Source organism: Pteropus alecto, unplaced genomic scaffold, assembly GCF_000325575.1.
Source record: "Pteropus alecto unplaced genomic scaffold, ASM32557v1 scaffold25, whole genome shotgun sequence".
NCBI lineage: Eukaryota > Metazoa > Chordata > Mammalia > Chiroptera > Pteropodidae > Pteropus > Pteropus alecto.
In genome coordinates this window covers 22,059,614-22,073,077 of record NW_006441955.1, presented here as the reverse complement: position 1 = coordinate 22,073,077, position 13,464 = coordinate 22,059,614, and the positions used below count along the sequence as shown (strand labels likewise).

The window sequence follows — 13,464 nt, the reverse complement described above, 5'->3', positions numbered from 1 at the left end:
AACTGGAAAGAGCTATAGCAATTTGGCATAGAAGTGTGGCAAAGAATAAGGCTGGGACATAGTAATCTCTCAATAACTGTTAGCTGTCATCACTAAATAAATAGGTTTCAGATTGTAAAAAGCTAGATTATAGGGCTCATACATTGTTTTCTAAGAGATTGGGGGCCATGAAATGTTTTATTCAGGAGAGCGATAATATTATATTTGTGTTTTATTGATATCACTTATCAGCTGTGTGAAGGTTGGGTTTGATGACAGGAATGGAGGAGATGGTCTTATAGGAGAATCCTCCAAACAGAATAATTCAGGGCCAGGGCAAGGGCCATGGTAAAGAGGTGGAAAGGAAAGGGCAGCTATTCAGAAGGTGAGATCAGGAACATGGGAGTACTGTTTGCATGTGGAGAATGAGGGAGAAGAACAGCTTAAGAATACTTCTAGCTTTCTAGCTTGGGTAATGTTTAACTGTGACAGAGAAAAGGAGGAAAAAGTTTCAAAGGGAAGCCGAGTTCAGTTTTGGACTTGTAACTACAGCACACATCCTAACAGAGAAGTCCAGCAGGCTATTGGATGAAAGGGTCTGGAGCTTGAAGGCTAGAGATAGATGTTTGGGGATATCAGCATGTGGGTGAGATGAAAGTAGCTAAAATCCCTCGGGGAGTGAGCGGAACAGTAGAGTGAGAACAGAACCTTAGTGAACGTCAGCGTTTAAGAGCGCAATTGGAGGTAGGGGACGGAGTCCTAAGAGAACCAAAGGGAGTATATCCCAAGTACAAGAGAGTTGAGAGGTCCCGGAGTCCATTAAACATCTGTTAAGCCCATGAGCTTTGAAGACAGGAAGACCTGGGTTGGAGTACTGTTTTCATCTTCTACTAGCTACATGACCTTGGTCAAGTTACTTGCCTGTTTCAGCTTCGGTTTACTGATTTGAAAAAACTAATAGCACCTATATCATAGGTGTGTGGCAAGAATTAAATGAGGTAATGCGTTTACTCTTAGTATAGAGTCAGTGCTCAATCAGTGTTGATAGTGTTCGGGGTAGTAGTCAACATTGTTACTGAAGAAAGAGGCCAGCCATCAAATGCAGCAGTGAGGTGTGTTTGGAATAAGTGGGCTTAGCAATTAGGATGTCATTGGTGACTTTAGTCAGCCTATTTTCAGTAGAGTGGTAGGACAGAAGCTGATTGAGTGGGTTGAGGAAGGACAAAATTGATTCTCTGATGGCAGATTACTCTTAAAAATTGGGAAGGGGACAGGAAGGAGGGAGTAGAAGAGGCTTGAGGAGGGTAGGAACAAAAGGGTTTTTTTTTAAAAAGATATACAAGATGAACACATTTATAGTTGAGAAGGTCTAGCAGACAAAAGGTTGGAAAGTTTGAGAGAGAAGAGTGGAATATGGAAGAAGATCCTGTTTAAGGTAAGATGAAAAGGAGTTAGGACATAGGTAGAGAGATTGGCTTCAAATACTAGAAGGACAGCTTATCTGTTAAACCTAGAAGAGATAAAGGTGATATAATTATAGAAAGTTTGTGAGTAGGGCAGTACGATGTTGAAGGAACTTATATGTGCCTCACTTTTCATAAGTAAGTAGGAGGCAAAGTGATTTTTTTGAGAATCATAATTGAAGTGGCACCAACATACACATTGTCATGTGACATTTTTTTCTACAGTTTTAACCAAATTATCAAGGAAGTTAGATTTTAACATTAGTTCAGGGCTGGAATGTTAGTGGCAAAATAGTATTGTGCAAAGGAAATGAGAGAACTAGAGAGAAAGAGAGAGAAGTTGGGGTAATCTATCATGGGGTCCAGGCTGATAAGGGAAGGAAGTGAGGCCAGGAGCAGCAGGTGGGTAGAAATAGAGCAATTGAGAGACAGCGATTTTTGTGAAGTTGTAGGAAAAGTTTTAAGAGAATATAGGTTTACAGAATTAGGATAAGGGGGTATTGTCATAATATTGGTTACTCGTGTCTATATTTCTTAGGTAGAATGGTTGCTGGTGCTTACCAGGTTTAGCCCTGGGAATTCAGGAATTGTGGTATAAGGTTTTCTTCCTGGTGAATGTTAAAATCTAGATTGGGGCTGAATTTGGGATGGAAGAGAAAGCCTATGTGCCAGGTACTAGTCTTCAGTGACTAGGAGAGAGTAGGGGATAATAGCGAGTGCTCGAGCCCCTGTCATGAGCCCTATAGAAGAAGAAATGGTTGTGGAGACTTGATAAGTCTTAAAAAATAAATCTGGTAGGGTAGACCAGCAGGCTGGAGACCCAGGGAAGCATTTCAGTTAAGTCCAAAGGTAGTCTGCTGGTGGAATTCCTTCTTGCTCCAGGAGAAGGTACTTTATTCTGGTAAGGCTGGTACTGCCTGCATGAGGCCCATCTGCATTATGGAAGGCAACTTGCTTTACTCAAAGTCTACTTCTTTAAATGTTACTCTTTTCCAAAAAACACCTTCGCAGAAACATCCAGAATAATGTTTGACCAAAATTTGGAACCAAGTGGCCATGTAAAATTAACTGTAAGGATAGAAGGATCATAGCAGTGGTATCTCTGGAGAGGGTTAGCCCAGTTTTTATCTACCTACTGCAGGCTCAGAAATTTAAGAGAATGTACTGGTAGTTTTTGAGGGATTGTTTATAAGATTAAAAAAAATTTTCAGTGGAAAGTATTTCATATCCCATAGTATAACATTAGTAAATCCTTTTCTCTTACATTTGTATTTATTTTTTAAAATGTCAAAGTGTTTTAGTAATAGTTATCTCAGTTTATCATTTTGGATCCGCAGGTTAACTCACTACCCTCAGCTCCCTTTTCTCCAAGAGAGAGTGTTGGAGAAAGCTTCATTTACTGCTCATAATTGCCATTTGTCAGCTGTTGGCATATAGCCTTGAACAGGACTCCAGGTTACTGTGTTCACACTTCCAGACTGAACAGTGTCTGTACCATGTGGCTACCCCCTTTTCTAGGAAGTAAGAGATCCTCTCTGAGAGTCCAGTCTGTATCACACAACAGCTGCTGGCTTGTGACAATAGCACTTGTCCACCTGAAATAATAAAGGTTTTCCGTTCTGTCTTGCTGCATATTCCTTGTTTTCAGTGTAATAGAAAAGTAATGGTATGAACCAGGAGTAAAAAGCATATGTCATTTCATCAGAGGATCTGGATATTTTAGTGTTGACTTAGAAACCTTTGTAACAGGAATTATTGTATTTCTTATGCTTTTACCATTGCTGACCCAGCATTGCTTTCTGAAATGAGGGCTTAAAGGCCGATGTAACCTGACGTTTGAAGGCATGGAAAAGTAAAAATGTTTCTTAAGTAGTCTAGCTGCTGTGTTTACTTGGGCATTACTCTGTACCAGAGAATAAAGACTGGGCTATAATATACCTGTTTTGATGCTTCCTGTGGGTGTCAGTGAGAAACTCCAGGTCCTCTAGTTTCAGCAGTATCACTTAGTATACCTACAAAGACTGCAGCCTCCCAGAAGGCAGCACCTTGATGTGATACTGGCATCCAGCACAGTGCCTAGCACATAGTAGACTCCCAATAAACATTTGTTAAATGAAAAATGAATTGAGGTTTTCTTTTATCTGTGGCTCTGAAGAACCATTGTTAGATTCTGTAGAGCTTGGAGAATGTTTCAGAATGAGTTTCCTCTTTGGGTAAGTGTTAGCTGGACTGAGGGTAGAATTTCCTTAAGAATAACGAAAACACTGGAGCTTAATTAGCTTTAAAATGAGGTGATGAACCCATGCTTTCTTTTGCAGGGCCCGTGTGAAACCTGGAGAAAGTGTTCTGGTTCATGGGGCTAGTGGAGGAGTAAGTTGTTTTTTTGTTTTTTTGTTTTTTTAAGTTTATTTTTAAATGGAGTTACATTTGTGGGTTTCACAGTATATTTCTTTTAAGTCATTTTTAAAAGCCAAATTTATAAATATAGTCAAGGGTGCTTTTTTCCTTTATGCAGTAAAGCGTAAGTCCTGTCTTTTGAAGGTGATTTTTTTTTTTTTGTCATTAGTTCATCATTTCTTGGTTAATAAATTCAACAGATTACCCCACCGAAAATGTATCTGTTAGATTTTCCACCTGTATTGAGTGTGTACCAAGATGAACTGGCTTTGTTTTTTACCTTCAAGTAGCATGTTATAAGAACATTTATTTAGAATTTTAAACAGCTCTATAAGGTTAATATTAAGTCCATATTCCTTTAGATAAGGAGCTAAGATTCATTAAGGCTTTACCTGTGTTGCCCCACACTGTACCACAGAGCCAGCCACACTGAATTTTTTGTCCTTTCTATCTCCCTTCCACTGCTTGCCTGCTGAGCTTTCATGACATTCATGGAGTGCAAAGTATACAGCTTGGTCCTTAACACCACAGTTCGTGGCTTAAAATGCTAATGAAGGGTGGAGGGAAGTGAGGACTCAAAATTTATAAAATAAGCCCTTCAGTGAAGTCACCCAACAGCAGGGCTGTCAGAAACCTCTTCAAGAAACTGGCCGTCAATCTGCCTCTGAGGAGCTCAGAGGAAAAGTTAGAGCTCTGAGGTCAGAATTTAACAAGAAATCCGTATGACCTCTATCCTGCAAGTAGAGGCTTTGGAAATTTTGGAGACAGAATTTCCACATTTTTTAAAATAAAGGGCCTGGGGCTAGATGGCTCACCTTGAGGAAGCTGGTTAACCATTTCAGAGCACTGTGTATTCTGAAGAGTGGATTGAAAGAAGTCACATATTAAATGGCACATTGTCCCTGGAATAATGAGAGGTACCCTGAAAATTGGAATTTACCTCTAAAGGTGGCCATTAATACAGAGAATTCTGTCTCTTGTGTTTCTGTTACTTTAAATAGATGAATCACCAGGTTTCAGACCCAGCTTCATGTGTACCTTAAATAGATCAATTCTGAAGGATTTCACAGATCAGACTACTAAAAATCACTAAGATTGTCTTTTGGGTCTTGGGAAAATATGATAAATATATCTTGTCATAAACTCACATTAAGCTTCACCAAAGAGGCTATTTTGGGGTTAAATTAAATTTAACTCTAAATAACTAACGGCTCTGTGAAACATACATTTATTTAAATTGCTTTGGCTTTCAGAGAGCTAACCTTGTGCTTTGTATAGAAAGGAGAAATTTCAATAGGAAGGGGAGAGAAGAGTTTAAAGAAAAATCTCTTTTTATTCCCTTTACCCTCTTGTGAAAAGCCCAGTCTCTTCACCATGATTTTTTATTTTTTTAAGGCAAAATCCACACTGTTCTCTGAGCTGGCTGAGTTTGTTAAATGCTTGGCTGGCAGGGATAGGCTGGTGACCTGGTGTGTGAAGCGCTTCTGATCTTCCCTTAAGAGTACTGTGTTTTTCTTGCTTCTGTTTGTGCTTTCTGTCCTCATTTAATTCAAATTCCTTTGGGATTATGTTGTGTATTTAAACCAGTGTAGAACTTAAGAACACGGCTATTATCCAGATATGTTGGTAGGGAGTGCCCTACTACAGTGTAAGCAAATAAGTACAAGAAAAATGGTAGACACATAATGGTTTATAATCTGTTGAGGGAGTACGGCTAATGTAATTGTTGAAAAGAGTAGAATAAATAGTGCCTTTAAATAGCTATTGAGTCCCCCTTTAAAGTAGTTAGAGCATAAGGAGATATATTTACATTAACTCTTAGGTTAAAATGTGGTTTTATTATAAGCCTTTTTTTTTTTCTTGACATTTTTAATTGAAAATTAAAGTAACAAAAATTGATTTTGCTAACCTCATAGGGTATTGTATTTCATGAAATTCGATGTCTCTCTCACTCATCAGTGAATTCCAGTATTTGTTTACTTGTTTTGGTTAAATCAAATAAATTCCTGCCATAACCCAGCTGAGTTCAAGCTTATCATATCTATATGCCTTATCATATCTATATGCCTTTAAGATCTATTTCAGGCTTGGGAGTTTGTGATCCTGTTACAATTTTAATAGTTTCTATCATCATTTTTCATTTTACTTCTTTTCTATAATGCCTAATCCATAATGATTTTGCCTTCCTCTATCTAAACCAGTGGTAATCAGTAAGAGGAGATTTTGCATTATCTCCCTCTCCCTTCAGGGACATTTGGCAGAGTCTGGGAACATTTTTGGTTTTCATATCTGGGTAGAGGTTCTGACATCTAGTGGGTGGCAGCCAAGCATGCTCCTTCAATGCATAGGATTGTCCCCACAACAAAGAATTATCAGGCCCAAAATGACAATAATGCCAAGTTTGAGAAACCCTGCTCTAAATGTGTGTGACGCTTATCTGTACCATTCATTTGCCATATAATCAAACATATATGTCCTAGTATTGCAATTTAAGTAATTGCTTATATCTGTATTTCTAAAATACCTTTATTTCTCCTTTATGCTAAGTACATCTATCTGGTGATCTAATGATTTCATCTAATCCCATAGCTTTAAATACCATCTATAAACTGATGAACCTCAAGTTTATATTTCCAACTCTTAACTCAGTCCATACCCGTATTCAGCTGATTACTGAGCATCTCCAGTTAGGTGAGCAACATATAGCTCAGTATGTTCAAAGTGAATTCTTGGTGCTTTCACAAACTTGATCCTCTCTAATCTTCCTTATCCCGTTAATCTACACCGTTAATCTGGCCAAAGATATAAGAGACATCCTTGTTTTTTCTCTTTTTTTCACCTCCCACAATCTATGAGGACAGCCCTTCAGTTTACCTCTAAACTGTATCTGAATTTGTTGTTCTTTCCAGTGCAGCCACCTTAGTCCACACCAGCTTCATCCCTCATCCAGACTATTACACCAGCTATTAACTGGTCCTCCTATTCCCATTTCCCTGCAACTTTCTTTTTGCCTCTCAGATAATTGAAGTGTTCTTTTTAAAGCCTAAATGGGATCGTATCACTGCCCTGCTTAAGCTCTCTGGTAGTTCTGCATGTAACTCAGAGTTTATCAACACAGCCCTGTGTGACTCAGTCCCTCTGTGCCCTTGAGGCCTCCTCCTCCACTCTCTCCCATGTGCCCCGCCCTCAACCCACACCGACCCTTTCTTTTGAACACTCCAAGCTCATTCCCACTTCCAGGTTAGCCATGACTGTTCTGCCTACAACATTCTCCATGGGACTTTTTCCTCACTTTAGTCAGCTCTCATCAATTCAGAGCAGCTTTCCTAATGACCTAACTAGCCCCTCTCCCTGTCTCTTTCTAAACTAATAGGCTGTTTTATTTTTTTCATAGCACTGTTCGTTTTCTGAATTCACTTTATTCATGTATTTCTTTATGTGTTTATTATTTTCACCCTTCCTTAGAATGTTGTTTCTTGCATGAAGTGCATGTCTAGCATAGGTAAACACTCAATAAATATTTATCACATAGATGAGTAAATTCATTTACCCATAGACCTGTCTCTTCCACCTAAATGATAGAGGCCATACATCTGTTACATAGTATTTTATATGTACAGTTAAAGTATGAAGTCAGGAAACATACTTTGGTCATTTTTAAATCCTATATTTTCAGTATAAAACAGATGCCAAGTAAACATTTTGATGCAGTGGTTAAAAACTCAAGCTCTGCGGTATGATTTGGTCCAGCTCGTGTGTTCATCCTTGTGACCTGGGCAACTTACTTAGATTTTATAAGCTTCACTTTTCTTGTATTTCTGTAGAATCCCTACATAATAATAATAATATCTGCTTCATAGGCTTATTGCAAGCACATTTTAAATACTCAATAAAAGTTAGCCATTGTTCTTATTTCTTCATTTAAACTTGAAGTTCCCTAACAGTAGGGTAGGACTTAAAAGAACTTTAAGTTCATTATATATATTTAATAAATGTTTGCAAAGATGCAAAGAATCTAAAACTATTGGATTGTATTTTGTTTTTCAGACAGGAATAGCAGCATGCCAAATTGCTAGAGCCTATGGCTTAAAGGTTTTGGGCACAGCTGGTACAGAGGAAGGACAAAACATTGTTTTACAAAATGGAGCCCATGAAGTGTTTAATCACAGAGAAGCTAATTATATTGATAAAATTAAGGTAAAATTGTTCTACAGTTTTATGAAAGCAAAATTTTGTTTCTTAGGAGACTTACATGTGTTTTCAAGTTCTTTTTATCAACCACTCTTAAATGTTTGCTGCTTTTTTTTAATGCGTATATTTTTTATGCCTATGTGTGTTTTAAATTTTTAATTAATTTAAAAAGCAGACATGTTTAATATTTAAACCTTCACTATCATTTCTGTCTTGTTTGTGTTTATCAAATAAAATTTAGCCTCTTGAGTCTTATAGCTATAAAAATTTATACTCTTTAATGCAAAGCATAGTTTAAGTAAAACTACAGCTTTGTGTTTGCACCTGTGCAGTGTTCTTAATATAATTTCTATTGGTGTAAACTTTTCATGGAAGGTGAGGTATCCACAGATTACAAAGTGGATCTCTCTAGCCTAGGGAATAAAGTTTATTTATTAATTGGGTGCTTTGGAGGAATAATCACTACTTCATCCAAAGAGGTGAGGTAGCATTTCGTTTGTTGTTGCATATATTCCATTGATACAACAGAATTCAAGTGGATTGTGAAGTTCTCTATTTGGGCTATTGTAGCAGTTTACTAAACACTGATAACTTTGCTAATACCCAAGCTACTTGCTAACATTGAGAAAGAATTAGAGTTTTCCAAGTACCGATTACTATGAAGAACAGGTCATTAAAAACTGAAGTGAGAGTTTAATTTTTTACCATTAAATCCTTTGTTATATGTCTGTGAAACCTAAATTAATGTGTTTTCATAGTCTGTGCCACATTACCATCTCCTTTCCCCCGACCACTTCCTCTCTGCTGCCCCCACCTTCCCTGCCCATATCCCAGCTCTGCTGGGCTGCTTTCCCATCCCAGCTTGAACTCTCAGTCCTCGCATCTTTGTTTTTCTGTCAGCTCTGTCCAGACCGCTTCTGCCTCCTGTCCAGCTTCCTCTTGCTCCTCTTCCTTCCTTTTTGCTCAAGGAACTCCTGTTTGTCCCTTAGGGCCCAGGTCATCATCTCTTTGGAACTTTCTATGAGCATTGCAGCTGATCAGAGTTGTAACTTTTTCTTTCTTTATAACCTATGGTATATTTCTACTAATGTAGTAGTTAGCCCATTACAGTATAGCTGTGACTGTAGTAATTTCTGTCTTTCTCCCTAGCTTTGTTTAGAGCTCCCCATGTCCATATTTGAATTCTCAGTACCTAACACAATGCCTGACACAGGTATTCATTTTTTTTTGGCTAAAATGAATGTAAAGTAGTTATATATAGCTTATTTAAGAGCTAGTTTTGCATGTTGGGAACCAACATCTGAGAGCTCAAAACAAAAGAAGTACTATACCAAGCTGATCGTAAACCACTTAGAACAAAACTGCACACATGCGCACATACACACACAAATCCTACAACACCAAACAGCCAATATTTTCTTTTGTTTTTTGTATTTAATAAAATGGGAATCTGGTGGGGGGTTATTTTTTATTTGTTTACTGTCGAAAATACATTTTGAAGGTAGAAAATTTTCAACTAAGGAAAATGTATTTATAGTCAAGTTGAATCTAAGTGCCTGAAAATTCTAGACAAATTTTATTTCATTATAGCAATTTGTTTTATACAAATCTGTATCATTTTAGATATGTGGCTCGTACCTTGGAATTATGTCATCATTATATAATTAGATCATTTTAAAATTTGCATTATTAGTCTTAGTAATACATTTTATATTATTTGAAATATATCTTTGTAATATATGGGACAGCGATAACTATTTTACACTTTGTTTTCTTGTTTTTTTATTCTGCATTCTTTTAAATTATATAGAAATCTGTTGGTGAAAAAGGAATTGATGTGATTATTGAAATGTTAGCTAATGTAAATCTTAGTAATGATTTGAATCTTCTGTCAAATGGAGGACGAGTAATAGTAAGTATCCCTTTTTTTTTTTAACCACTTTGATGAAGTTATACCATTATTTAACACTGTTTTGCAGCAATATTTAACTGTAGTCATGTTGTTGTTCATAATAGGTTGTTGGCAGTAGAGGACCTATTGAAATAAACCCACGGGACACCATTACAAAGGAATCTAGTATAATCGGAGTTGCTCTTTATTCCTCTACCAAGGTAGGAAAAGAAGCGATTCTGATCTTGGTTACTTAAACATTGACGCAGTTTGCCTCATCACGCAGACTGAAAGTTTAAGTAAATGTTAAACTTGGTTGTCTGACTAGACGAGTGAGTGGGTTAAGGATTAGTCACTGGAAGATAACTAGTGTGGCAATATAATTTATTTTCCAAGTCAGGACACTTTTGAGAGAGAAAGGAGATACTATTAGTAATTACTTCAGGACAGTAAGCATTTTGTAAACAGACTGTCTCAGACAAATTGGATTTATGGTTATCCTATGAATAGCTACTTTTTCTACAGTTCTGGACAAGTTGACAAAGCCACACATTTGTGAGAAATTTTTTATTTTTTCTTAGATTCTGAAAATGTTCAATGCTTCTAAAAATGAAATCATATGTTCCTCCACAAAGAAAATCTTTTCTTTCTCTTAGGAAGAATTTCAGCAGTGTGCAGCAGCCCTTCAAGCTGGAATGGAAATTGGTTGGTTGAGACCTGTGATAGGTTCTGAGTATCCACTAGAGAAGGTGGCCCAGGCTCATGAAAACATCATTCACAGCAGCGGGGCGACTGGAAAAATGATTCTTCTCATATGATTAATTCTTTCATGCATTTCCTCTGCAATTAGAGTTTTCTTACCCCAGTTTTACTTATACTATCTTTGCTTTAATTAGCATTCACTTGATTCAGTGAACTCCTTATATTAAAAGATAAGATTTGTTTTTAGAGATCCTGGGCATTGGAGTATAATTTATGTTGTAGCTGGTAACATTCTTTATGCCTTCTCCCTGTAATCAAGAAGTCATCATAGAAGGAAATGGGGTGGTGGTCATTAGCATTGGTGTGCATTATAGATATTCCTGATCCTTGATCATTAATTTCATACCTTTGACTAAAACATGCTAATTGAAAATAAGACTGCTTGATCTCCAAGCCTGTATTCTTATAAAGATTCTTTTGTCTCTGATTATCCCAGAACTGTTTTAGACGGAAGATTTTCTGGACTAAACAAAACTCCTTTTCTAAAAGGAGTTTCTAATTTTATGTGGATCTCCAAGTTTTTTGGAAGGTCAAGATAAACAATATCCAGAGAAATTTGTTAGTTTTCCAATATTTTCCAAAATATTAGGACATTCACTATGTTAATGGTTGCTTACCAGGCATTCATATATTTTGTGAGGACAGCAGCCTTATCTTTGGTATAATATGATATTACGTACATAGTCTCCAAATAGATCCTTCTTGATTGACTTGATTTCAAATTAGATTTAGAATTATCTGTTTGTGTGATGGGGGTCATATATTTTTATCTAAATCAATAAACAGTTTTGACACATTAAGAATAATCTGCTTTTGTTTTCATTACATGGTAACCTGCAATGAATTCTACAGGAAATTAAAAGCTGCTTTTATCTAGTTTGGCTTTATGTAGCACTTCCCTTACTTTACTCTTAACATAGCTCCTCATGGTCACTTCTCAGCAGTGTTCTGTGCTGGAAGCCTTTATCCGAACTAAATAAGGGAACGATTACTTAGAAATCTTGCTGTCAATATTATGTCCAAGGAAATGAGGTTTGATTGTTAATTTTGTTCTTTTTTTTCTTCATATGAACATAGTAGTTGATTCTCTTGACCTGATTTGTTCTGTTGAATGACAATCATGTTTCTAGTTTGAACATGGAATCTTGCTTTAAATAGCAAACAGAAAGCACTGCTGAGTCCTACAGTTGAGGGGTGTCATTGGCTTCTGTGGCTGTATGTGCCATGGCTGAAGTGTTTTTGCTATTAGTGTTTGCCAAGTTTATTCACTATTTATTTTACAGGTTACCTTTCTGTGACATAACATGTTTGAAAAAAGTTAAAAAGCAGCGTCATATGTCATGAATCTAGAGACTAGCATTTTATATACATCCTAAAATGAAGAATTCCTTCTTGTACAAAAAGATGAAGGAATAATTACTCTGTAAAAGTCAGTTTAATGTGTTTGCACATTTGCCTCATCTATAGAATGAGCTGAAGCATACTGCTGCCTTAATACTTCAAAGTCCATTGATATGCTGTAGTTAATTTTAAAGGCAAAATTAGCCAAACTTTATGTATTAACTACCATATTTATGATTATGTAGCATTGAACACTTTCCCTGTACAAATCTCTTTGTAGTTCTAGTTCTATTCTTGTCCTAGTTTTCGGCCAACTGTACTCACTGCACTGTTGCTGCCTATAGCCTAAGGGTGACTACACCAGTCACCAGTGCTGTCCCTGATACAAAGTAGAGCATAACCTGTAGAATCAACACGCATTATATCACGTCTCAACCGTCTGAATTCCTGTTCCTGTTTTCTTTGACCTTAGAATCATATAATGTGTTAGAGATCATATGGATACGCCACCCTGAGCCTGAGGAGGTAAAACAACATGCCGAGGTCACATGACTAGTAGATTCAAATTCAGCTAACATTTTTTCAGTAGGCTTTTGATACAAAACCTGAATTTTAAGACCTTTGGCTTTCCTGGCTTGCTATACCTACTATAGGAGTGGAGCTGCCTGCTTTCGAGCCTCATTTTGCCTGAGAGCCCTAGTTCTTGAGCGTTCCTAATCATTCTTGCCTCATCTCCTGATTTGACAGTCTTATGAAGGAAGTAGTCAATTCATCCGTTAGTTCAAAATATTTATTGAGTACTTAAGAGTCTGAGAAGGCAGGTAATTTTTGTCTCGCTCTCTCAGTGTCATCAACAATGTCTCACAGACAGGAAAACACTTCTCAACTCAATCCTTAATTCTCTTTCCAGTATTACCATTTTTTAGGACAGCGATTTTTCTAAAATGTCATTTGAAAATTACCATCAGACAGTTCTACTGATCCATAGAGCTTTAGGAATAGCTCATGGTGTGGGAACTTCCTACATCCAAGGAAAGAGGAGGTAATGTTAATATCAGAGGGAAATCTAAGTCATTTTGGTCTATGTCATTGACTACTAGGTGTTGATAGGGACAGTCCATGTATGATCTTTAAGAGTGAATCTAACACTGATCCGAAACCCATTGCGTTATATAGATGCTCATTAAACGTTTATTAAACGTGGCCACAAATTAGCAGTCTTATTTATCCTTTCCCAGTTTCATGTAAAAAACCCATGGAGACTGCACCAGTACTGGAACCTAAAGAGGAAAAACCCTGTGCCAAAATCCGTTGGGAATTTATACTAATCTAGTGTCGATCCTTTGATTCATTGACCCAAATTAGCTGCAGAGTAGGTAGGAAAAAACCTCAACTCAGTCACTGTTTCTAATTCAGGACACAGGAGCTACACGGCCTAGA

General features: G+C 37.0%; 1 protein-coding gene across 2 annotated transcripts in view; it reads left to right on the top strand.

The window, feature by feature from the left end:
- Positions 1-11,489, top strand: part of CRYZ (crystallin zeta) — a 22,937-nt gene extending 11,448 nt beyond the window's left edge. The window contains exons 5-9 of one of the 2 annotated variants that reach the window (XM_006919327.3): positions 3,761-3,812; positions 7,887-8,036; positions 9,841-9,942; positions 10,047-10,142; positions 10,578-11,489. In XM_006919327.3, the coding sequence (XP_006919389.1) occupies positions 3,761-3,812; positions 7,887-8,036; positions 9,841-9,942; positions 10,047-10,142; positions 10,578-10,739 (562 nt within the window). In that variant the 3' untranslated portion in view covers positions 10,740-11,489. The remainder of the gene's footprint in view (positions 1-3,760; positions 3,813-7,886; positions 8,037-9,840; positions 9,943-10,046; positions 10,143-10,577) is intronic. The other variant, XM_025051937.1, reaches the window with a different exon arrangement.
- Positions 11,490-13,464: the final 1,975 nt, after the last annotated feature.